The 25,368-nt window shown below is 36.1% G+C and overlaps 1 protein-coding gene across 3 annotated transcripts in view; it reads right to left on the bottom strand.

Annotated features, from left to right (window-relative positions):
* Window positions 1–25,368, bottom strand: part of OLFM3 (olfactomedin 3) — a 180,846-nt gene that overhangs the window by 14,800 nt on the left and 140,678 nt on the right. For 2 of the 3 annotated variants that reach the window (XM_019753730.2, XM_019753729.2), the window contains exons 2-4: window positions 19,700–19,846; window positions 13,715–13,870; window positions 8,951–9,170 (exon numbers count right to left, since the gene is read on the bottom strand). In XM_019753730.2, coding sequence (XP_019609289.1) covers window positions 8,951–9,170; window positions 13,715–13,870; window positions 19,700–19,846 — 523 coding nt within the window. Of the gene's footprint in view, window positions 1–8,950; window positions 9,171–13,714; window positions 13,871–19,699; window positions 19,847–21,249; window positions 21,352–25,368 lie in introns of those variants that run through there. The other variant, XM_074318686.1, reaches the window with a different exon arrangement.

The following is a 25,368-nucleotide window of genomic DNA, read 5'->3' on the forward strand; positions in this document are numbered from 1 at the left end:
TCACAACACTTTATGCCCAGAGGAAATGACCAAATGGAAACAATCAGTAAGAAATTATGGTGACCTCAGGTTGTTTTGATACTGAGAGTGAACAGAGATTTTGTAGTTGCTGAGTTTGACTTAACATTTTAGATGGTGAAAACTACAATTAAACCTCAAAGTGAAGGATTAAACCTGCCTTTCAGCAATAGCAGCCCCTCTGTAGCCTCTGTTGCCTGAAGACTGAAGCCTAGTTTAGACAAAGTGAGAAGACACAGAGTTCATATTTTTCTCAGATGTATGCACATTTCAGATGTTGATTTGTTTTCTGGGTTTAAATGATCTTCTGGACTCAGTTTATGTAGACATTAATAAGAATGAAGTTGGATGGATTAGTTAAACCCTGCTTAAGAACTATCTTTGAGACTAGGAATCATGCCATGGACCTTATGTAATCAACATTTCCAAAAACTAACAGCACTTCAGTGGCTTGGGGTATCTTGACTTTGTGGTGTTTGGATCTAACTCAGCATTGTTGCTGAGCCTTAGATTGTTGAGACCAGGAATTGAGACAGAAATTATACCAGGGGTTAAAGGCTTCTGACACCGAAACTAAAAACGACTTTGCTTTCCTCTTGCAGCAATGGGCATTTTCTCTGGCATACGTTCAAGGTAAAATCAATAGTTACTATTTAAATATAAAATAATGAATTTAACCATCAGTAACAATCATCTACTGAGAACTTATTATGTACCAGGACTCTGATAGGTGCTGGGGTATATAAGGTGAAGAGGGAGACAAAAATAGGTCCATATGTTGTAGCTTCTCAAAATACCATTGCGTATGCTCATCCTTTCCATTTCTTTTCTTTTTTTTCTTCTTCTTTTTCTTTTTGAATCAACTGGCAAGGAATGTTAAGTAAGAAAGTTATTTCCGACTAAATCTATATAAGAAAAGGATGTCGCATTGAGTGCACTCAATATCTGTTGCTATTAAATAAAAATTACAGAAATTCAGCTGTTAGTATTATAATCTATAATAGCATCTCTTCCATTAAGATAGTCTCCTTAATAACTTGAAATTTATCTTAAGCCACATTTACCTCTACTCTTCTACAAAACATACCCACAAACTGTCAAAAAGACAGAAACAAGCAAATTCAATTAATCTTCCATGTTTAGTATTCTATAAAAAAATGAATGTGAAGGCCTAGAAAGGATAAGCTTAATGCAGTTATGTTTCTCATCAGGTATCACTGATTTGGTCCTTCATATGTATCTGAACAGTACTTACCTCTCTGTGAGAAGGATACTTATCTCTATAATCTAGTAAATCAATGTAATTTTGCAAACTTTATCTCTGTGAGAGTGCAGTGAATGGGCTTTTAAGTTAGACGGAAACCTTTCAAAATATGCATGTGAAACTATGTGTGCTCTGGTTCCAAATAAATCTATTTCATATCTAGTCTCTGGCCAAGAAGATTCTGTCATCATTTATGAACTCTGTGTTTTGCATTCTTTGGTTCTCCTACATGTATTTCTGTCTCCCTCATTTTCCTCTATGTCTGTCACCCATCAGCTACTATCTCCTGTCTGCCCAGTGACTCACAACGTGCAATGTCAGCCTTTGTCTTCCTGTTACTACCCTGGATTTGACTTCAGTCCACAACTTTTCATCCCAAAGTCATGTCCTTTGTGTAAGTAAATGTTTGTAGTATTAATCTAAGAAGCACACTTGAAGTGACTTATTAGTAATTCAAAATATTAACAATTTTAAAATAATATCTATATCTTAAATAAGTTCCTGTGTTTCTTAATCTGAAATAGTATATTGAGAATTTTGAACTACATAGCAATAAAATTGCTTGAAACCCAAAATGGATCTACGGTAATTATTTGTGGAAATGTCCTTTACTCTTCACTGAGTGACTCACCGCTAAGGTGCTTTACATACGATTCCTCCACACTGGGTTATCATGGTGGGATCTATTGGCTAAATAACCTCTTTTACTGTCTACCTTGTTTGTTGGGAGTAATTGATTCTTATTCCAGTCAATTCTACCTCAGAAAGCACACCCTCAGGTGTTAAAGAAGGGCTTTTGTATGTTGTCTTCAGATAGGGAAGTTCCATTCACTAATTCATCCAGCTAAAATGTAATGAGCATCAAGCACTGTTCTAGGTACTGGAATTACAGGTGAACAAGACATGACACCTCTGTTCTGGAAGCTTGCATTTTGATGGAAAGAGAGAGGGAATAAACAAATATGCAAACAAAGTAAATATGTCAGGTAGGAATAAATTTAATGCAGATATTTAAATAGGGCAATTCGATAAAGAGTGAATAAGGAGCTGCTTTAGATTGGGTGAGTAGGGAAGACCGCTCAGAGAGGGCGATATTTAACCTGAGGTCCAACTGACAAAGAGTCATCCATGGACCCATACTGAAAGGAAGGACATTCAGGACAGAAAGGCAGCATTTTCACATTGTTGGAGGCATGGGTTAAGGAGTCTGACTGCCTGGATTTTGATCCTGATTCTATCACTTACTCTTTGGCAGCCTTGAACAATATTTAACCTCTCAGAGTCTCATGGGTAACCACAATAAGACTATCCATCTCACAGGGTGATTGGGAAAATTAAATAAGAAATATATGCTAAGTGTTTAGAATAGTGTTAGGTACACAGTTAAGGATTTAGCAAATGTTAGCTATTATTATTGTTCTTACAAAGGCCCTAAATCTGGATATTCTTGGTGAGTTAAGATAAATAAAAATGGACAGTGTGTCTAGAACACTCTTGGACAAGTAGAAAATGAGGTTGGAGAAGTGAACAGGATGGATAATGAAGCTTTGTAAAATCAGAGAGTATTTGGATTTTATTTTAGGTATGGTGGAAAGCTATTGTAGGTTATTAATAAGAGGAGGGGCAGTGACAGAGTGAGCTATATTTTTAAATGATCACTCTAGCTACTATGTAGAAAATTAATTGTAGAGGAGATAGCGTGTAGGCAGAGACCAGTTGAAAGGTTATCATATTGGTCCAGGTGAGAGACGATGGTAGTGGTGATGGAGATGGAGACAACTAGATGGATTTGGATTATGTTTCTTTTTGGATAACGTTGATAGATTAGATGTTAGAATGGAAAATAAGAAAGAGGAATTAAAAGAAAATCTTAAATTAGAATCTCAGATAACTTCCAGATTTTTGGCTTACTCAGCTGGACAGATTGTAGTATTATTTACTCAGATGAAATGACTGAGGAATGAATGGATTAGGGGGGAAAAGTTAAAAAATTCAATGTGGGTTATTTTAAGTTGTTCATGACTATTATACATGGCAGTGGAGATGTAGAGAAGATAGTATACAATTCTCAGTAGCAGACACCCCTTTGAAACATAGCTTTGACAGTCTTCAACACATTGATAATTGTGGAAATCAGAGGCTAAGTATTGCCTTAGAGAGGCGACACACCCAGAGAAGAGAAAGCCACAAAGAACATAACTCTGGGGCATCACAATGTTTATAGAACACAGCAAAAGAGCTCATTAAGACACTATAAATGGTATAGAAAAAATAGTGCAGTGTTAAAAAATCTAAAAGAAGAAAGCATTTTGAGAAGGATGAAGTACTGACTTGTAGGACATACCAATGTGATAGAATAAAGATAAATCTAGATAAAATAGATGGATAAAAGATAAAAATCAAAGAAATGACCATGGAATTTGGCAGCCAGAAGTCATTGGAGATCACAAAATCAAATGAGAGTGTTGAGATTAGAAGCTGGGTTGGAGTAGGTTTTGAAGAGTGTACGCTAAAGCAACAGCTAGAAGATTCTTTCAAGAAGGAAGCAGCGAGATGGGGTGGCAAAATATGGGGTTATGGGACATTTTTATTGTGCTGATCTCATTGTTTAAGAAAAGTCTGTTTGCCTTTAGGAATAATCTAGTAGAGAGGGAGAAACTGATGATGTTAAAGAGAGAATAATCAAATAAATGAACCCACGAGTGCATGGTAATTTAATCTATTTAGTATCCATGAATAACTGCCTCTTTTTTTATGTGATTTTTTTTTGTCTCTGTTCTTACTTCCACAATTTCCCAGGGAATTTCCTAGGAAATATTCTTTGTGTAGTGTATTTCATCAAGGGTAGAATGCTGAGGTGGGTGTTAGGAGATCTGGTTTCTGATCTACTAAGCCATGATATTAAGTCATCATATAATATTGGATAGTGTACTTATTCTGTGATAGTTTCCTCATCTATAAGATAGATGGTCTGAAGATGGACATTTTTGTTATTCTAAGAAAACATTGAATGGATAGGGGATCAATATACTTTTATGTGCTGATGGGGAGAAGGTGATATTTGTGGTTGTGGTAAAACAAAAACACACACTGTCAGGATGACATATATGATCATGGTCATCATCATTATCTACCCTTATTCTCAGGAAGCAAAAAACAGGAAAAGGCTCTCAATGTTAATTTCATGCCAGTAGAAGTTTCTCTTGTAAGTAGTTCTTGGATTCCTAAGCTAAAATTCATCTTGTCAAATGAAATCAGTAAAATTAAAGTTGCAGGAATTTACAAAAACTGTGGGCTTTTCTAGTTTTAATTTTATGAATCTTGTGTGAAGTAAACTCAGATTCTGATGGAGTGCAAAAATTGTAAATATAACATAAAATGATAAAAATCATTTCTATTTCTTACTCCCCCAAAACTAGCTTTTGCTCAAATAAATAATTATCTTTCTCACTTCACTCTGACTTTCTGTAAGGACAAAGGAAATCAGACAGAAAGGATAATTTTCCCAAATGCCTGGAAGACAAATGTTTCTGTAAGAGTAGATGGCAAAGAACGAAATTAAGAGTTTTGCTTCATTGATTTTCTCCTGCTATGCTCTTCTGTCTGCAGAAAGACACATGAAAATATTAGCATTTTATAATATATTGCATCTGTATATTCAGAAAATATACTGAATAGGTAGTTGAGGAATGTGACCATTTTATTTCTCTGATGCCTTTTAGACATTAAATTTTGTAAGATCAGCTACAATCCATATTTATCAATTTGTAGCTCAGGAAAAGATGTCATTTGGAATTCATCAGGAAAATCAGTTGTTTGGATCAATGAAGCATAACAAAATCTGTCTTTTGTTTATTTCTTTAATATATAATTGTACTTTGTAATGGCCCAGACTAACAGCTTCTGGTTTGAGTCCTAAGGCCATTCACATATAAGTAAATTAAATGGAGTACTAAATATGTTTATGACAGAATGTCATTCCTTTTTACTTAAGGCCATTGGAGAACTCATGTAGCAGGAAGTAGATACGATTTCATCTTTAAAGTCTGTTAAGGCTACTTAAAATAAGTTTATCTCTACCACACATTTGATAGTAATATCTATTTCTATTATTTAAACTTTTATTTGCACAGCTAATCTTACCAACTATAGTACTGAGGGAAACATGGTGAGAAGGATGAACATAATAGATGCTATACTGGATGGGGCACTAGAATGAGTTTTCAGTGGGTATTTGGTAAATGGGATCAAGAATAATATGTGTGTAAATACTATTTTCCATAATTATCACAACTTTACCCTTAATTTATTTTAAAAACTGCCTCAAATTTTTTTGAGATAAAGTTTATATTATGAATATATCTTCAAGGACAAGCCTATTTAACATCCAGACTGAAAGAAGCAGAATTATATTATGAAATCCCAAATAATTTGCCCATTTATGCTTGCCTCTATAAACATAGGGTTTATATCCTTAAAAGGCTTATTCTTTAATTGTAATCTAGGAAAATGTAGGACATAAAAAAGATAAATGATAAATCAATTTATAGTAAAATATATAATTACCCATAAATGTGCTAAAATAACTAGGGTTCCAGGGTTCCAGAAAAATGAGTCATCATCAAGTACATGGACATTAGAGAAACTGTGTATTCTCTAATGTAGATTCTATATTACAATCTAGTATTTTAGGGAGAATGGAACTGTCTTTGGTAAATGACTCATTTGAAGATCTTTTCAAATCAATTTGAGGCAGTGTTCTTGTAAATTTCCCCTATTATATTTCCAAGTTAAATCTCGTGTCTCTCCACCTCAGGCACACAGTTTGACTTTTCTGTGAATTCCACTAACACTGAGACTTTCAGTGTTTCTTTATTTGAGTGCTAAATAGAACCAAATACCAGGTGTTTTGGAATAAAATACTGTCTTGTCATTGAAGATAGAACAGATAGCAACAAAAATAAAGGTGACAAATCTTTCCCGAAAGATTTTTGGTTTTGTAAAAAATATAGGTGTTTTATATTTGACATACACTGATTTATTTCTTGAAAGCAACATAAAACATTTTAATTTAAAAATATTTGCTCTCTCAAAGACTCTGTAGACATTAATTTTTACTTATTATGTTTCAGATCTTTTATGATTGTCTAAAAAGATTCAGCTGGAACAAGAAACTGGTGGTCCTTGACCTCTCAGAGCAAGGACAACTTGTCTGTAAGGGGTTGGTAAAGATGAGAAAAAAAGGCAAATTGGCATGTTCAATGTTTGGGAGACCATGCAAGGGAGTCCAACCATGTTAAGGAACAATCAGAGAAGGTCTGCGGGAAAGTTGGTATATGGTATGTAACAAGAAAAATAGTTAGAATTTGGATAGCTGAAGTGGGAGGAAGAGTGTTCTATGAAAAGGGAGAGGCATTTCAAAGTCCAGGAGGTAAAGAAAGCATACACACAATGGAGGAACTGAAAGATTAGAATGGCTAAAGTTTAGAGAGAGTGAGAATGACAGAAAATGGCTAGAGAATTAGTGAGAATCCATGTCATCAAGACAAACCATGTAAGCCTATTTGGACTTAATTTTAAAGGAAAATCACTTAAATACAAGTGTAATATGCTTAGATTTGCATTTGGAAAAGATTACTCTAAATATTTAGTGTGGTGGAGAGGAAATTACTTCAGGTAAAGAGAGTGGTTAGGAGGCCATTGCAGTAATTCAATTGAGAGATGATGAAATGTGCTCTGGATTAGGGTGGTGGATATAAGAAGGCAGAAAAGGTGGTTTTGAGAGCTTGGTGAAGGGTGGGGGCGATGTGGTGATTGCATGTGAGCAAAGTTCAGGGAAGAATTAAAAATGACTTTCTGGATTCTTTTTACAGCAATTGGGTTCCGTTTACTGAATTAAACTTATTGAGTAAAGTTTAATGGCTACCTCAATCAGTTTAATTCAGTAAAAGACATTCCTCTCTTATTGTATGTCCCCAACAAAAGACATCATTTGTGGGAAAGAAATGTCAGTCTTTGAACTCAGAAGGACTTGGGTTTAAAGTTGTTGCCTCCAACATGTACCTTTGGCAAATTACTTTAAACTGTCTGAGCAATCTGTCTTTGATAAATTGCCGATGATAATGCCTAACTCAGAGTTCTTGCAGGGATGAGAACACATGTAGAAGAGCTGGCCTAGTGCTTGCGGAGCAGTAAGGCTGTCGACATTGCTGTAGTTATCTACATATGTGTTTGTTGTCCTCACCAAAATGCAAGCTTCTTGACAGTAGAAGGAGACTGTCTACTACTCAACTTTGTATCCTCAAATACCTGGCAAAGTGCCAGCATACACTGGTGGCCTCATTAAATACATAGTATTTGTTGAATGTGCAAATATGACTATTAGCACATAGACAATTTGTTTTCCCTTTTAAAACGAATTTGGCATAAACATGGTAAAGACAAGTTTCATTAGTTGTGACCTCAAGTTTTGAATGCTACTGATACTTGTGTTAAATGTGAAGCCTCAAAACTGTGCTAATGGAGAGATTCATCCTGTACTTCACTATATGGCACCAAACCATTACCCTAAGGTAGAAGCAAGAAGAGGCACTGGGGGATAGAGAACTGGAAAATTGGAAAGTCTGATTAGAATCTCCATTAATATCTATTGGTAATCTCAGGGGGTGTCCAAGAGCTTTAACCATGTTTTTTTCAGTCAAATTCTCACATGCATATAATTATATTTTGCATGTCTAGGAATATGATATGATTTAATTAAGCACAGGGGACTTTATTCTATTCGGTCTCTCATAAGAGAAAACTAAGCACTTAGTAAAGAGCATTACTGTATCTGGTTCAGGCCACTGAGGTGCATTGCTGTTGAAGCATTTTTTTTCTAATTTCTATTTTCTCCAAAACATTCCCTCGTAGAAATGAACTGAACGGTGCCCTAGTAGTCTCAATGACTTGTGATTCCTTCAGCACCTTCTCTGCTATGTGGGAGTAACTTAGACCTTGCAGGCAAAGGGGCTAGTTTGTCTTTTAATATCTTAAAATTCATGTGAGGTACACTGTGACATTTTCCCTAAAAGCTAATCCACTGAAAAGGTGCCTGGAAATGCATTCATCATTGTTGCAATTTTATTTTCTTTCCCCAATCCATTTCTACTGTCTGTTAATTGGTTGTGTGTATTGAGAGGCTTTTATGAAGAGTGAAGATGTCACTGATGAATGAGCCTTCTTGCTCCTGTTACTGTATTGCTGTTACCATAATTGCCCAATGTCCCACTCTAGATCTGAGTAGCATAGCAACTATATTTTAGACCCTTTTGGAACATTGACCCCTGATACTTTTTTTTTTACATTTCCTGATAATGGTCCTGATGTTGATTAACATGTATTTTCTGAGTCCATGTATTGTGACATTTTGATGTTTTGGGCCCTTACTTATGAGCTAATAGTCGGCATGGAGTTAAAAGGGTTCACAAAGATAATTTGGTCTTATCTGTACCAATTCCCAGGAAGTGTAAATACTGAGTAAAATGTTAATCAAACTATTTTTCCATATAATTCGGCACTGTTTTCCATATCATTTGGCATTGCTGACTATTCGCAAAATATACGAATGAAGTTTTCATTGAAATTCCTTAAAAACACAACCTAGGCAAATGCAGTTGTGCTACTCACTCAGCTTTTTCATGCAGTCACGAAGTCTGCTTTCCAAGCTAAGCACCCTTTGATGCAGTTCCTCGTAATCATAGGCTCCGATTTCCTCCTGAATCCCTGTGAGGACGGCAGACAGGTTCCGGATTTCCTCCTTGAATTGGGTGATTAACTTGGCATCGGTTTTGTACTGTTCCAGCACAGGGATCAAGGGCAGGAGCTCGTCCATCTTCTCTTTCAGCTCCTGTGAAAAGCAGCCGATTTTTCCTGAGAGTCACTTAAACAGATGAAGCAGCTCTGTTCTTTTTAGTTCGATACTTAAAGGAGATTATTAAAACAGGTTCAAAATTCCTTATTGATTTTGGTTGAAATTAGGTATTTTGTGAGAATGTAAGTAGCCACATGATCATTACTAGTAAATCCACTTATCTCAGCTTTTCAATACAAGAACCCTTTCTTTAAATGGTTACAGTCTTTTCTATGAAACAAATTGATCCTTACCATAATTACAAAGGCTTCCTATGGTAGCAATGATGCCTTTAGGTGTTACCTCACTTCTTGGTAACATTTTATAATATAAAGTGAACAGTCCATTAATTAGTTAGGAAATAGAAGCAGAGTCCGTGTGCTAATGATGAATTGTTAGAAATAGGTCAGATATCCTAAGCCTGTTTATTAACATCTAGTTACTCATTTACTGATTATCTATGATTATAGGGGTACTTACAGGGAATTTTGGATCCTGGAACAGCTTTTGCCTAACAGAATTTCTCCAGTCATGGCCTCCCACCATGCTATATTTCCCTTATGCCCAGGTACCTCTCATTTTTTCAGTATCCACCTTAGCACAGCACCATTAGGAAGGTCAGTCGGCAGGCGTAAGAAGCCCTGGAAAGCTACTCCAAGCTCAAAGGAATGCATGTGGCTCTTTACCACTTGTCATTAGTAGCCACATCGTGACTCCATTTGCCTTCACCTAGATAGAGCTTGGTGCAAAAGCAATTGCGGTTTTTGCAATTATTTTTAACTTTTTAAACCGCAATTACTCTTGCACCAACTTAACAATTTAGAGCTCTTTATGTAAGGCAGAATTGCTTGCCCATTTGGTGAATTAACTCTTTCCAGGATCGAGGTGCTCATAATTTACGTAACAAAAGAGAGTTGCCCAGTTCCATAGTTGTTTGAAATTGAAATGTCGATTTTTATCTAGAGAAGAAGAAGCATATTTTGCCCCAGTATCCCTCTCTCTTAGCATCATGGGACAGAGCCACACCTGCAGTTTCACTTTCTAGACGTGTCACCTTCTCTTCTCTTCCTTTAACTTGGTGGTGGTGGTCAATGAACATATTTCCTGGGCTTGATTCAGTTGTGAGTTTATTGCCGATGATCTTGTTTATGGAAGGAGCTGTCATTGTTACGATCACTTGAGAATAATCCCTAGGTACTGTCAGAACCATGCTGTACACTAACTAATTTAAGGAGCTGAAAATTGCATTTTAAAATTACATTGAGAAGATGTTATTACTATAAATGCATTAAAATACCAGGTGCTCCCATTGCTGCCCTGATTTATGGGCTGATGTTTCTTGTGGGGAAATTTCTACTTGCTCGTATGCTTGGAATTCTTTACTTTGTGTGTATGTCCATGTTGAGTGGGAGGGGACGGAGTCTTTATAATGAGAAAGATTCATAAATATGCCAAAAGGCAGAATTGCAGAGCTTTGCTCATTTTGGTGGCTCATTTGAAATAAACTTATTAGTTTGAGCACCTTGTGGCATCCCTAAAGGAAGGCACAATTGCTTTATTAGGATTTTAATGAGACGATTTAGTTCTGTTGGTACCGTTTGCTGCATATTATAGCAACTGTTACAATAAAGAGTTTTGCGTTTCAGTATGGGAATATTGAAAATAGAACAATACAGTGTGACAATTTTGGTGGCATTTTCCTCGTGAAGTGAAAAAAAAAAAGGTATTTGTGTATTTGGATCTTTTCCAATATTCGTAGTTTGATTATTGGCAGTCAATTTTGACACTTGTGAGAGAACAATGGAAAGTTCAACCAGTGTACCTACCAAATTCTTAAAAGGGTAAAACAGAATAGCAGAGATCTGTGTTTACCAATCCTGTCTAGAATTTCACTTTCTACTATGTTGCTCTTACAGCAAAGGTTGTAGCTAGACTATCTTGCCCAACCATAATCTTTTCATATAAGAATGAGAGGCTGAAGTGTGATGACCAGAATAAGCTTTTTATCTAAAAGAATGTAGGAGACGAAACCTTAGTGTTTTTGATAAGTTGAAAATGCTATACCAGAGGAGGAGTTTTTTTCCAATTTAAAAGTATTCTTTGATGTTAAACTTACTTTTGGGATGTTCCATTTCTTCCTCTCAAATATGGCACCTCAGCACCGAGAGCAAAATCTGACTTATCGCAGAAGGACACAGCGAATAAATAAATTCAACAAACATATATTGATCATTTAATTATTGTTCTTAAATTTAATTCAGAGAGCTCTAGTCTACGTAGAGAGCAGTGTAACGTTGATATTAGGAGGCTTAACTCAGGAGCTGGACATACATGTTTGATATATGACCCTGGACAAATTCTTCAACTTCATTGTGCATCATTTTCTTCACCTGAATAATAGGGATAAAAATGGTGCCTGCCTGATAAGATTGTTATGAGGATTAAATTAGTTACTATATAATGAATTTAAAGTACTTGGAACTAGGTGTTCAATATGTGTAATTCTTCAGAAAAATATTATCATTATTGCAATTTGGATTTTGATACATCACTTCAGTACCTACTTGGATTACATTAGGAAAATAAAAATCATTAGGTCATATGGTGCTGAAAATTAAATTTATTTATTGGTAGCCTGGCTGCTGCTATACAAGCTCACAGAATAGGCAAATTATTTCTTGTGTTTCTCTGAGCTTTGTATCCTTCTGTGTTTTTGTTTCCTGTCCTCTTCCAAGAGTTCCCATATATGCATATGTGTCATCATGTGTCCCCTGCCCTGCCAGCCCTGGCACCCTCATGCTGTCCCTTGGCATCACAGAGTTCTACATTGTCTATCGGAGCTTGGATGATTTCACTCTGCACCAGACACCCTGAGCTCCTCTCCTTCTGTCCCTCTTCCTTTCTGGAATGTTCTGTATGTACTGTAAGTGCCAGCTTACCATTTCCTGCTTAGTTGATGATCTCAGCTTCGGGCTAACGTTGCTGCTCTATAGTCTACACACTAACCCTGACCATTGAAAATTGTCATTGAAAACCTTTCCGTTTTCCTGATCTCCTCTGTGATTTAATTTTTTTGAGGGGTCGGGGTGGGCACTAGTCCAACATGGTTTTCTTGAATATTGCTGAATCTGTAACTCTTGCCCTGATCTTCTCTAAACAAAATTCAGCATAGTTAATTACTCTCCTCTTTGTGATGTTAAGTAATGTTTATGCCTCTGTTTACTATCCATTTTACTACCTGCCTGTTGTCTTTCACAGAAGAGAGATTATATATTATTTATCCAGCAGAGGGCTCAACACTGCCTTGCACATAGTAAGTGCTCAATAAATGTTGGTTAAAATTAATTTATTTGCCCCTCAGCCTTATATTCTTCTCTGTTTACTGACCCCCCCCATAAATTCTCTGTTCTTCCAGTTCACTCATTCTCTTATTTCCAATAATCTTTACATTTATTGTATTTTCTAGGCCTTGCTGTAATTTGTTCTAATTTCTTATTCTCCTGGCTTTGCTTACGTCTCTTTATCAACTTAAACCTCATGATTCATTACTTTAGCCCCATCTCTTGTCAATACCCTCAACTTTCTTACCCTCTTGTCCTTTTGGGTAAAACTTAAAAACTTGTTCAGTGCAAGACTATTTTCTGTATCTATCTACTCAGGATTCTGAGCCCCACTGAAGAAAATTACAAAACCATGAAAATTTCTGCCATTTTAAAATAAGCCATACAGAGATGCTGTTGCATGTCCCCAACTAGCTCCCTGCCCATCACAATTATGTGTGAAAAGCACTTCCAATGCTTGACCAAGAGCTTGAATTCAGACCCACCCCCTCACCATCAGCAGTGAATCTCACTTCCTAATTGACAGGGGAAAATGCGGTTATTATATTTATAAAACCATGGTGTATTTTATAAACTATGTGCTATGTCTTTGCAAAGTAGACTATTTCTTTTTAACAGTGGTTCAGATGGCATTATCAGAGTCAGATTTTATTTTAATCCATGACACTGTCATGCATAGTTAATAAAAGTCCACATAGTGTGCTTAAAAGGACCATTTGTCCATTTTCAGTGTTTCTAAATAATTGCCAACAGACAACTTAAAGTCTAAAAAAGGACTATTTGTATCAACTTATGAAACCAACTCCTTTCTACGTGTTATTAATAATGATATCATTGTCTCCTTTAATTTATTTTCTCTCTATTTCTTGTATTGGCAGGGCATAAAATCATCAGGAAACACTTTGATAAATTTAATTATTAGTTTCCCTTTAGATTTCCCTTTGATATAGGTATGGAAGTGCCTGTAAATCTATCCAGAAACTCCACCTAGCTCTAGAAGGATAAGACTCTTTTTATAGCAAGTCTTCTATGCATCCCTACCAGCTAGTGGTCAGTTTCAGTGGAGAGATGATTGACATTACCCGTTAGCCTTTAACCTTGCACATATGGGCTAGCACAGTTATTTCTAGCTGAGTGCCAGGCTGGCACTTGCACTTAGTGTCTCATTTGGATTGACAAGATTGCAGAAGTCAAACCTACTTGAAAATGCTTGGTCATTAGTGTCTTCCGATCATCTTCAATCTGCCGAAACTTGGCCTTCAGCCCTTTCATCTGGGTTTCCATTTTTAGAACGTATTGGAAATCTCTCTGAGTTCTCAAGTTTAAGACTTCAATAGACTGGGACATGTTCTGAACCTGTTAAACAGGAACATTGGCTATAAATTATTGTCTGTTGATAGGTATAAAACAGTCACTACTGAAATAACAAAATGACATTAAAAAGAACTGGAAATACCAAATCCATAATTGCATTTCCACATGACATATTTGCAGAAGGACAGTGCTTCATGAGAAACATTTAAAAAAATTCAGCAAGAGAAAATTATACCTTAGCAGGAAATAATATGGACATTCTAACATTAGAAATGACTGAATATAAATATAAATGAGAATTTAATATGTCAAAAAAATAAATTTAAAAAAATAGAATTTTTATTCCAGGGCTTTGTAAGCTTATAATGCTTCCATCTGTTAAATGTTAAAATAAGTTGTTTCTATCAGTACTAAATCTGACTTTTTCAAAATCTGGGATGTGTAGCCATTGTGGATGGCAGTGAAGTGTCCAACAGACCTAGAATGCATTCATTCATTCCAGTACAGTTACTTCAAGCTACACTGGAAGTGTTCCTAGGGATGAGCCTGGATTGATCTAATGAGTGGTGGTAGTGCTGGAACTCCTCCTTACTGGCAGAGCTGGTGCTCAGGAGACCTGGAAAATGGCAAGCATATCAAGTGTTTGGTAGACAGGCAGTAAACACATGTTAAGCTTATGGCACCATCCCAGGTTCACTGAGCCCCAGGCTATTTAGAAGTAGGAAATAGGTGACCTATAAAGCATGTAGAAAAGAGGAAAGAATGGCTGCTCTAATTGTTGGGGCCGCAAAATTCTGAAAACAAAGTGAAAGCCACTAATAGGAGAACTGTTAAATGAATTGAAAAATGGAATGTGAATAAACAGTTTTAAAGAATAAGAGAGATCTTCATACCTTTGGTACTCAAAATATTGTCTGTGGAGCAACAACTTTGGAACCCACCTGGGAGCTTGTCAGAAATGTAGAATTTTGGGCCCCTCTCCCACATCTACTGAATTAGAACCTGCATTTTATCAAGATCCCCAGTGATTCCTTTGTCTATTAAATATCGAGAAGCACTGCTCAACATGGAGGGATTTCCATGAGAAAATCAAAAACAAACATAAAAATATATAATTTGGTTTTTTTATTCTGAATCAAATTCTCTCTCTCTCTCTCTCTCTCTCTCTCTCTCTCAGATGCACACACAGATGCACAGAAATGCACACATGTAAAAGAAAATGGAATACATAATCAAAACATAGAGAAAGGTATGGAAGATTTAGAAAGATATATGTTAGGTTGTTAACACTAGTTTTCTGGTGGGAGGAGAGGTGTGGGTGTGAAGAGAAGTAACAAAATAAATATTGTAGAAAGAGGTCCTGGTAAACATGTGTAAACCCATCTGCATAAATGCATACATTAAATCATAGACACCAAAAAAATGGTGGTGGGATTTTGGGTGAGCTTTACTTTGTTTCATATATTTTTATATGTTATTCAATTTATTTTTAATAAACATGTATTATTTATGTAATAAATAAAAAGTTATTTCATTGAAAAGTTTTTGAGTTATAAATAAGGAAAAGATGATTTGTTTAGAGACAAATTTTTGTCATCAGGTAAAGTCACAAAGTTTAGTGGACCAGCCAGCTCTAAAGAGCCTATTGTTGGTAACATGCCTTAGAATTCGCACTTTCAAAAAAGGCAGTGAATATTTCTATGTGAAACATGAGCTAAATGTGCTTGTAAAATTTTATTTAAATTATTACAATTTTACATTAGACGATCTAGGATTTTTATGTAGATGGTCATAATATTCACCACTAAATAAAGTTTATTCTTTTCTGTTCAAAAAAAAAGGCAGTGAATTCTCCTGCCTTGGCTTGCCTCAGATCCTCTACTTTTCTTGTCAGAAAAGGTAAGGTTTTCCTGTTTCTTTTTCTACTGTTTTGGTCCATAGTCCTGCCCTTTATGAGTCCTGTCTTTTCAGAACATACAGTTACAGTCTAGCTTATATTAAAACTAATTGTTTAATGTGTGTGTTGGGTATGAGCAGAGAAGTGGCTGCCCTTCTGTGAGCTTCATGAGGTTAGAAGTTGTGTCTTATTCATATCTTCTATGTATTTCCAAGGCCTTGCACAGAACCAGTCACAAAATAATTGCTCAATAAATATCTATTGGGTAAACTTATCTTAGGCTTCCAATGGTAGTAATGGGTAATTTGTATTTTAATATTTTAAGGAAAGTTTCCGCCTCCTTTCCTTGGTTGGGCTACAGCATTACATGACTCCCAAATATTTATTAATTTACTATCACTCCTACATTCAGAAAGCTTCGTTTTTAAAAATCTTTAGTGTAGCACAAAATTACTGAGACATTGAAAGCATGGCAACTGCATCTTGGATAAATGTAATGCTTTAAAAATAATTTTCAGCTTCATTATGATCATGCATGAATAAAGAAAAGCGATTTGTGTAAAGAAGCTATACATTTGAATATGGCATCTATCTATGAAGACACCATCATGGGCATGGCTTATGTATTCCTAGGAATTCTATGTACGAAGGCAGAGTCTGTACAATTAGAAAATGAGGGGCAAGTGAGATAGTCTGGATCAAGTTAAAACAGCCTCTCTTTTATTTCGCCTCTGACTTATCCTACCAAGTTAATTTTCAACTTTATTTGTGTTGTGGGAAAATGCACTGAGAGAACTTGCTGAGTCTTGATTGTGACCTATATTGCAGAATCATGTATAATTATAAGAGCTGCATTTGGTGTAATGGCTATAGATAGAGCTATCTAAATGGAAAGGACTTGGCTCTGGGCTGCCTTTTGTTTTTGCCGCTGGCTGTACCTAGGACTGTTTAGTTTCCCACTGCTTACGGAGACCCTTGAGACTCAGTTTACTGACGACACCAGAGACTGGATCCCTGTGATCACACTGCAGGAAGAAGACCCATCTGCTGTGTTTTTTCTTTTGGCCTGCTTGTCTCTGATGTTCACACTCATTCATAATTAGTGTGGAAGCTACTTGAAAAAAAAGTCCAGCAGTTCAATATGTTTAGATAGCCTTGGGGTTAACAAAAATAAACAGATTTCTTTACTGTAGGGCTTTGCAAAATCTTTAGTATTAAACTGTGTGGTAGAAATCTTCAAGAGTGAAGTATGATGTACAGTACAGTTTTTCTTAAAATTATTTTATTGCTGAGAATGTCGCTGGCATCCTAGTCCAAACATCACACTTTAGGAAATACTGACCTAGACAATGCAAAACATCTTTAGCTGTACAGAGAACCTACTCGTTCATCTTTGATAAACACTTTTTTAAATGAACAATTTTAGTTTGGGCATACTAAGCCCTGAAATATTGTGAAACCAATTATAATTTTCCCAATATTTAGTGATATAAATACTTTGTTTGACAGACCATCACCTAAATGAGTGTGGGTACCACCAGTGGCATTCTGGATGACACTTGCATGGTGTTGAGAAAATGCAAAACTGATCTGGTATAGCTCTATAATCTACTAATTGAGCTCATTAATAGTTTTTTTTTTTTTTTTAACCTCAAAACCACCAGTTTCCTTTTACATAAACTTAGAAAGATAACTACTTCTGCTGTGAGGATTGAATGGAGTGGATACAAATATAATAAGTGGGAACTATTGTTACTAATGTTATTCCTATTAACAATATTCCCTTATTATATGACTAAACCAGTCCTTTGGTTAGCGGTGAATGTAATGGTCATGCCTCTGTTTGCCGTCTGTTACCTTGAATATGTGTGGAGCTATAGAGAAGTCAGCAAGGGACTAGCTCAGTCTGAATAAGGAATGCTTGTATCAGATGTCTTTTCTTTGGCTACAGCAGTAAACCAGTGCTACTTCCTTTGGGCCACTCTAAATAGTGCACACAATTTACTATTATTCTTCTGTTGGCATAACTTTACCAAATGGTAAATTTGATATATCTAACTTGTGGTGACCTTGATTTTGTTAATAATTGTGTTGTTGTTGTTTTGTCATTTAGGTATTGATGAATTTTTAAAGGTGTGATTTTTCTCAAATTTCTTTAATACATTAAACAAATTGCATATTGGACGGACTGGTCATATAAATTTCAATGATGGTTTATACCAGCCCCCTTCCTTGTACTTTTTTGCCTTAGTCATCCTTCACTAATTCCTGGTTTTATCATAGCTCTGGAATACATTGCCCTTTGGACTTGTTAGAGGGTATTATCTGCTTCCTGACATTGAGACTTTATCTGAATTTTATTTATTCTGATTTTTGAAGAAATGTCTGAGTTTATGTATGTATGTGTGTATGCAATGCGATACCGAAAAATGGTAACACTAAGGTTATGGTGTCTAAGAAAATGTTTCTGTCACCACAATTGACATAGAAAAAAGTATTTTTGCATAGAAGATTGGAGCAAAAAAAATGGTAATCTGAGGAGAAATATATTTTAATAGGAAAGCAAAATTGGATTAAAAGAGTAAATCTTTTTACCAATATAATTAATTTTCCTAGTAACAAAACAGTATTAAACTACATATTTGAGATTTTTTTCATAGAAATAAAGAAAATCAAGATCGAATACAATACTCAACACTAATCATAGTTCATATGTCATGTTTTCTAACAGTTAAGAGGCACATGAGCTACAGTCATTAACTTGAATGAAATGACATTTGCTCTTGTCTGGAGGACAGATATTAAAGGAACAGGGAAGATGGGACCTTATCATAAAAAGAGAATTAAGAGAAAGCCAGTATATGATGATAGCTCTGAGGAGAGGGGGCAGAAAAAGAGACTAATCATCTTAGTATAAAAACATGAAAAAAAGTCTTTTTAAAGTCTTAGGGTATCAAAAGATTTCCAAATAATGTACACAGAGGAAACTTATTTTCATATATGGTGGTAGAAGAAAGTTACTGTGGCCAGGCTTGGAATTGCATTAACTAGGAATGTCTGTTAATAAATTTGATGCTTTCATTTTTCTAGCTTCTCTTAATTTTCTGTAAAAAGTTCCCATTCAGTGCCATAGTTGTGAGGATGGCCATAGAAAGGATATTGCACAGAGTGAACTGTTGAGCAAGACATCCTCTAAAAGCACATACTATCTAATTTATGTTATTATCCCTGATGGTATTTAAAATTCAAACATGTTGTCATCCTTGTATCAGTCTGGCCACCCCAGCCCAATGCAATAAAAGTCTCAATGAGGATAATTGAAAGAACCATTCATTGTTTTGTTTGTTTGTTTGTTTGTTTTTCTCCCTAAACTAAACATAAATAACCTTTCCTGGATTGACTTTTATCTGTAGAAGAGAATAAATCAAGGGCATTCTGCATTTGATTGTTATGGATTCAGTTTAAGTAAATTATATGGAGAGAATGCTATTGAATGAAACTGAAGAGCTTAATGTTCAAAGGAATGACTTAGAGAATGATGATCCTTGGAATTATTCATCATCTGTCCAGATAGCTTGCATATTGCATGCCATTATTTTAACTTCTTTGCAAGGCTGATAATGGGATCCAAAAGTATGAGCTCAAGGAGCCTCGTGTGATCCTGGCAGTTAAGGCTAAATTTCTGGCATTGAAATAAAACTTCTTGCTTTTATTTTTCTGAAGCAGACACTGACTGGACATTAAGATATATGATAGAGTCAGTCGTAAGAAGTCAAGGTTGGGATAAGTGAAAAGTCATATAAATAGAATAGCGCAGGAAGCTTGAGGTACTCCTTTCAAGGAAGAGGGAGAAGTTTAAGAAGGGGGACAAAAATTGGAATGACTGTCCTCAGCATTACCTGCCTTCCTCTATTTCCTTTTCAAAGAATGGTAGATTTCAATAAAAACATGCACAGGGGACACAGGACACCTACCTTTTCCAGCAGCTGGCGAAGCTGCCTGCTCTTGGCGTCCCGGGAACACAGGTTTTGTTCCGGTGCAACCACTGTGCAAATGCATCGCCCATCAGGATCCTGTGCTGAGCTGTACACTTGCCACCCTTCTTTGGGACTAATCTGAGTCTGAGGAAACCAATGGCAGACACACAGAACACACACAAAACACATATGGCAAAGAGATTGTAAGTATGTAGCATTTTAAAAAAGCATCTATTTTGATAAAGTTTGTTAAAAAGCGAGCAGGTTACATGGCAGTTGCACCTTTCTTATCAATTCCCAGAAGGAGAATCTTTCTGCTATTTTAGGTTCTATATCATTAACTGTTTATTAATCCTACACCACCTCCTAATGCATTTTGTTACATTCGGACATATTCATGCAATTTGAGAAGCATCTGATAACCCCTTAGATACATATGACCAATCTTTCTATACATAATCTGTTAGCTTGTCTTTTTCAACAGTAAATGGCAATTAGTAGTATATTTTTTTCTGATTATTATTCATGTGTGATATTCTGAAGCAAAGCCCTGTCCCAAAGAGCTTCCTAGGTATTGAAGGGCCAATTATTAATTGGAAAGGTATCAAATGAGAATATAGGGTAAAAATAATTAGATCTGCATTGTTTTAGAAAGGATGCCGAGGTATCAAATGAGAATATAGGGTAAAAATAATTAGATCTGCATTGTTTTGGAAAGGATGCTGAGTCCCAGAGGAGCTAGAAAGAGTATTTGGCATAATCTGCCAAATTGATCCTCCCAAATTACTTCTTTGCACTAATCACCCCACCTCCCTAGAATCCTAGCTTAAAGTGGCATTCCATTTCTACTGCACTCTACCTCCTATTATGTTTTTAGCTTTGCTTCCTGTATCTTCCTGCAGGAAACTTCTCTACAACCAAATTGATCTATGTATATCCTGAAAGCATGCCTCCTTAATGCGTATCTTTTTATGTTACTCATTTTGCTTCTCCTGCTTGGAATACCTCCTCTATAAACCTTCAGTTTACTCAGTCCTCATGGTTTCCACCTCTTCTTAAGGATTGTCCGTACTATCAATTAGGTGTTTAATGTGTATTTACCTCGTATTATAATTGTCTTTCACATGTCTTATTTCAACAATTAGTTTCTATTCAGCTATAAGATGTATTGAATATTTCCTATCTGCCATATCAAGTAGATTTTATTAGCAACCAAGATAACTAGCCTTATTTTTTATCTAGTTATTTTTTCGGAAGAGCTATGCTTTGCGCATACCCTCTCCATTGTACAAACAGAAGTTGTTGTGGAAGGCCTGGTGCACGGCCCAGAGAATCACTTATTCCTTCCCCCAGCTCTTGAGAATATCGGCAGGGTGGCTCTCAGTTGAATTTTTCTTTGGGGATAGCCTAGACTGAAGAATGCTACCTGCTCAAGATCAGGCCCTATTCTAGGAAACAACTCAGGTCCATTTACTTGTTGATGTAAGGGTACAAAACAGGAATTATTATTATTCCCATTTCACAGAAGAGAACATTAATTAACTTGCCTGAGAACGCACAGCTTGTATGTAGCAGAGCTGTGTATGAAGCCAAGCAGTATGCTCCAGAGCAGTACTTTCCAGGAGTAATACAATGAGAGCCACGTGTATAATTAAAACATTTCTAGTTGCCATGTTTCAAAAGGAAGAAAGAAACAAGTAAAATTAATTTTAATAATGTATCTTATTTAACTCAATATACTGAAAATATTTTCATTTCAACATGTGGTCAGTATAAAAATTATACATGAGATACTTTGCATTCTATGTTCTCCCCTTTTTTGTACTAAGTCTTTGAAATTGAGTGTGCATTTTCACTTAGGGAACACCTCAATTTGGACTAGCCACATCTCAAATGCTCAATAGCCACATGTGGCCTCCTTATTGGACTGTCCAGCTCTGGAGTCCTGCTTTTAATTCTACCACTATGGCCATATCACTGTGGCGCTGAACATTCAGGTAATTGTTTTTAAAGGTCAATCACGTGGATATTGAAAAACTACCTAACAGATGTTACATAGACAAACCATGCAATTGTGTCTGAATTTGTTTTTCCTTCGGAAATATCAGATAAATCAATTGGCCTCTTTCTAGTTAATCTCTGGCTTACTTCTATAGCTGGGACCTGCAGTTCTTTAGTTTTTCTCCAGCTTTCCTTTTATGGTTTCCAGGAACGCAGCAGATAAGGAGGTGTTTCTTTTATGATCAGGGGAAGAGGGAGATGAATCTAGTCTAGAAAAGAAGGTATTTAATGAATCAGGCGGAGGGATTAGGCCAAGGAAGAGGAAAGAGAACGGATAAGGGTCAGGAGCTGTGACAGGGCTAGAAACAAGGATGTGAAGGGAGACCAGCAGAGCGTCATCTTGCAAAATGCCCAGTGTGACTGGGCTGGTCGGTTTGCTTATAGACTGGTTGGAAGCAAATTCTTAAAAAGACTAAACCAGGCTGACTTCTCTCTCCACAGATCTGCCACAGCCTGTGAGATCTTGTCTCTGGAATTCTCAGCAGAATAGACACAATCTCCTATTTATTCAGTCCCAGGCCCCAGCTTGTCACATACCATCAACTAACACACAGTTCTTTTTCTTTTCAAGGGCTTTAGCGATAATCACTAGGGGGTGATGATAGGCATTCCAACTCCAATCATGAACACATATTGAGGAAACTATAAATTATAAACTCAGGTAACTCATGAAGTTGTCACAGTCCTTGCTGTTGATCTATAATGAAAAGCAAATTATGCCAGACCTATCTTTTTAGCCTCCTTTTTCTAACTCTGTTTTTAGATAGTTCATGGAAGTCTCCCATGCCTCTTTTATTTCTGGGGCATTGGATTCATCCTCATTTCTATCTTGTTTTTCATTATCCCTGCACTCTTTCTTTCTAGGATTTATGCCTGAATGTCCAGTTAGGATAGAAAGATGTACTCTGAATTATACATTGTTAGAGTAAGATAGGATTTTTAAAATTATTGCATTATTTTTTCTGTATTAAAGAAGAAAAATGCAAAGAGATCATCTACAGAACGGAGGTAGAAACAGCTTAGCAGAGTAGTTTCAATGATATAATTAAAGGTTTAAGCTGAGTAACAGTATGGGATTAATATATCAAGACATAGGTCCTGGACTTTCAGCTAGAATGCTCCTAACATTGGACACAAATCTCAAATATGTCAGAACATTAAGGCTTGCCACTAGAATAAATTTAGCTTTTGGATAAAGAAACAGGGGCCACCCAATTATAATATTAAAATATCTTTAACAACAGTGCAAATACTGATTATTAAACCAGGCAGCATTAATTTTGATGCTCACTTGCCAAGTGTTTGGCTAACTAGCGAGGACCTTATCATGACAGGGCAAGGTGTCAGTTGCTTTCTGGAATGATAAAAGCAGGAAAGGTGAAGAGGGCTTGATGTTCCTTTAGTGTTCCCCTGAAGTGTCAGCTTAATAAAAGTAAAGACTTGAGCTTTGTTTGTCTTCCAGTTGTCTTGTAAGAATCATTGAAAAGCTCCATGACCTTCTCTACTACAGAGTTAATTTGAATGATCTCAACTATAACAAGCTACCTCTAGCAAAAAAAAATAAAAAAAGGTGGCTCAAAAGAAAAAAGCTATTACACGATATGAGTGCCTGACGGTCCTGTGGATTTTGATATAGACCTCTGTTTCAGGGTCAGTGATAAATAAAGGAAGCTTTATGAGCATCTCTAGAGCTCTCTTTTAGGGCACCCATACTAGCGTTGAAAAGAGGATCAAAATAAAACCAGCTGAGACCTCATGTGGAAGGAAATATTTAGATGGTTTTGGATACCAATGAGAAAAGACTTTCTCCCATTTTAACTTATAAGAACAATTATTCAGGTGTCAATAAAATTTGTGTAATAATAATAGCAAACATTTATGGAGCTCTAGTCATTACTATGCAGTTTACATGTGTTATTGCCTTTGAATATTACTCTCACCCTATGGACTAGGGGATGTTATTCTGCCCATTTTATAGATGAGAAAAGTGAGGCTTAGAGACACTAAGGAACTTGCTCCAAGGTCATGGAGTGGGTAATCAGAAGAGCTGGGATTCGTACTTGCACAGTCTGATTTCAGAGACCGAAAATTTAAGTACCATACTGCACCACCAGTTATGTGAAATTCTCTTATATATATGATAAAGATAACTGATAGCATTTTCTGAACTACTGTGAAGCCCAGCACTTGGACCTGGAAGGTGCATATGGTTTTCAACCATCGAAAATATTGCTAATCACAGTGATGACTGATGCAGTTCTCTTTGACTCTTTTGTGTTAATTAGAAGAACTAACTGAACAATTTAGCAGTTTTTAATATTACAAAACTCTCGAAATATTTAAGAAGCTCTAAACAGGAGAAGAGCATTATCTAAACTGTATAGAAACATGTAGCCATTGGCACCCCACAGGAATAGTTAAGAGTGAAGGCTTGGTAACAAGTGGATATTCCCGTAGAAGGCATTGCAGTCATTCATCGGGTCCCAGGTGGAAGGCCAGACAAAGGGACAGAGTTCTTATCCTTTGAAGAAAACAAAAATCAATTGACTGAACATTACTAGGTCTTACATTTTATGCCGAGTTTCTGGGCATTTCATAAAAGTACGGACTGAGGCAAAAAGGAATGAGATCTAGTTACTGAAAGTGGTGTCCAAAGCAGGGGAAAATAAAGCAGAAAAAAATCAATTTGCCTATTTGATTTAGAGTGGAGATATCTGAGTGATGAAAACCCCTTATAAATTTTCTGTCTGAGGATAGGATTGGTCTCAGAGATTGAAATGTGATTTAGCATGCTAATGGCTTTAGTTGTGGAAAGAGAAGAAATGTGAGGACAGGAATTAGAGAGATGTTGACAGACCATACTAAAAGAAGTTATGTTCTAGAGGATGTGTTAATAAAGATGTCACTACATAGCAGTTTCCTTCCTATTTTTTATGAGACTAGTTGGAACCAAAAAAAAAAAAAAAAAAAGTGCATATTCCTCACTCAGGAAAACTGTGAGGCTCTAAGTAAAAACAACTATAGAAATAGGAAAATAAACAAAAACTCAAAGACATTATCCAATTTAGATTGGTTGGTCACCTCTACTTGACTCTGGAAATCACAATGAGTTAGAGTTGGGAAGGACTTAGAAGTCATAACTCGTTCTATGTCTTTCCACTCAGTGACACTTCTATACATTATTTGTTTCCACTTGAAATGAACCCTGCATGATAGGAATTTCGCTGGTCCATAGGTAGTCCCTTCCATTGGTGGAAAACTGAGGGTCTAAATCTTTTTCTCTGTAATTTTCCCCTTTTGGTCTTAGTTCTGCATCGAGTATTTAAACTTATCCATGTCACAATTCTACTCTAAAAAAGCAATTATCACATTCTCTGTGGCTCTCGAGATTTGCCATTCTGTTCTCTCATCCGTGTCCCTGTCCTTAATTTGTTTAGTTGCTCTTTCACAAAATGGACATTGCCTAAGGACTTGGGGAAGAAAAACAGTTGTACAAAACAGAGATGTCAGATATCTTCACCCAGGACTTAAAAAAAAAAAAAAAATCAGTGAGTTGAAGATAAGAAACTTATGGAGTATTGAGAGTTTGCATGAGTTTTCTGCTT

This window comes from Rhinolophus sinicus, linkage group LG14, assembly GCF_036562045.2.
Source record: "Rhinolophus sinicus isolate RSC01 linkage group LG14, ASM3656204v1, whole genome shotgun sequence".
In the NCBI taxonomy this organism is placed as follows: domain Eukaryota; kingdom Metazoa; phylum Chordata; class Mammalia; order Chiroptera; family Rhinolophidae; genus Rhinolophus; species Rhinolophus sinicus.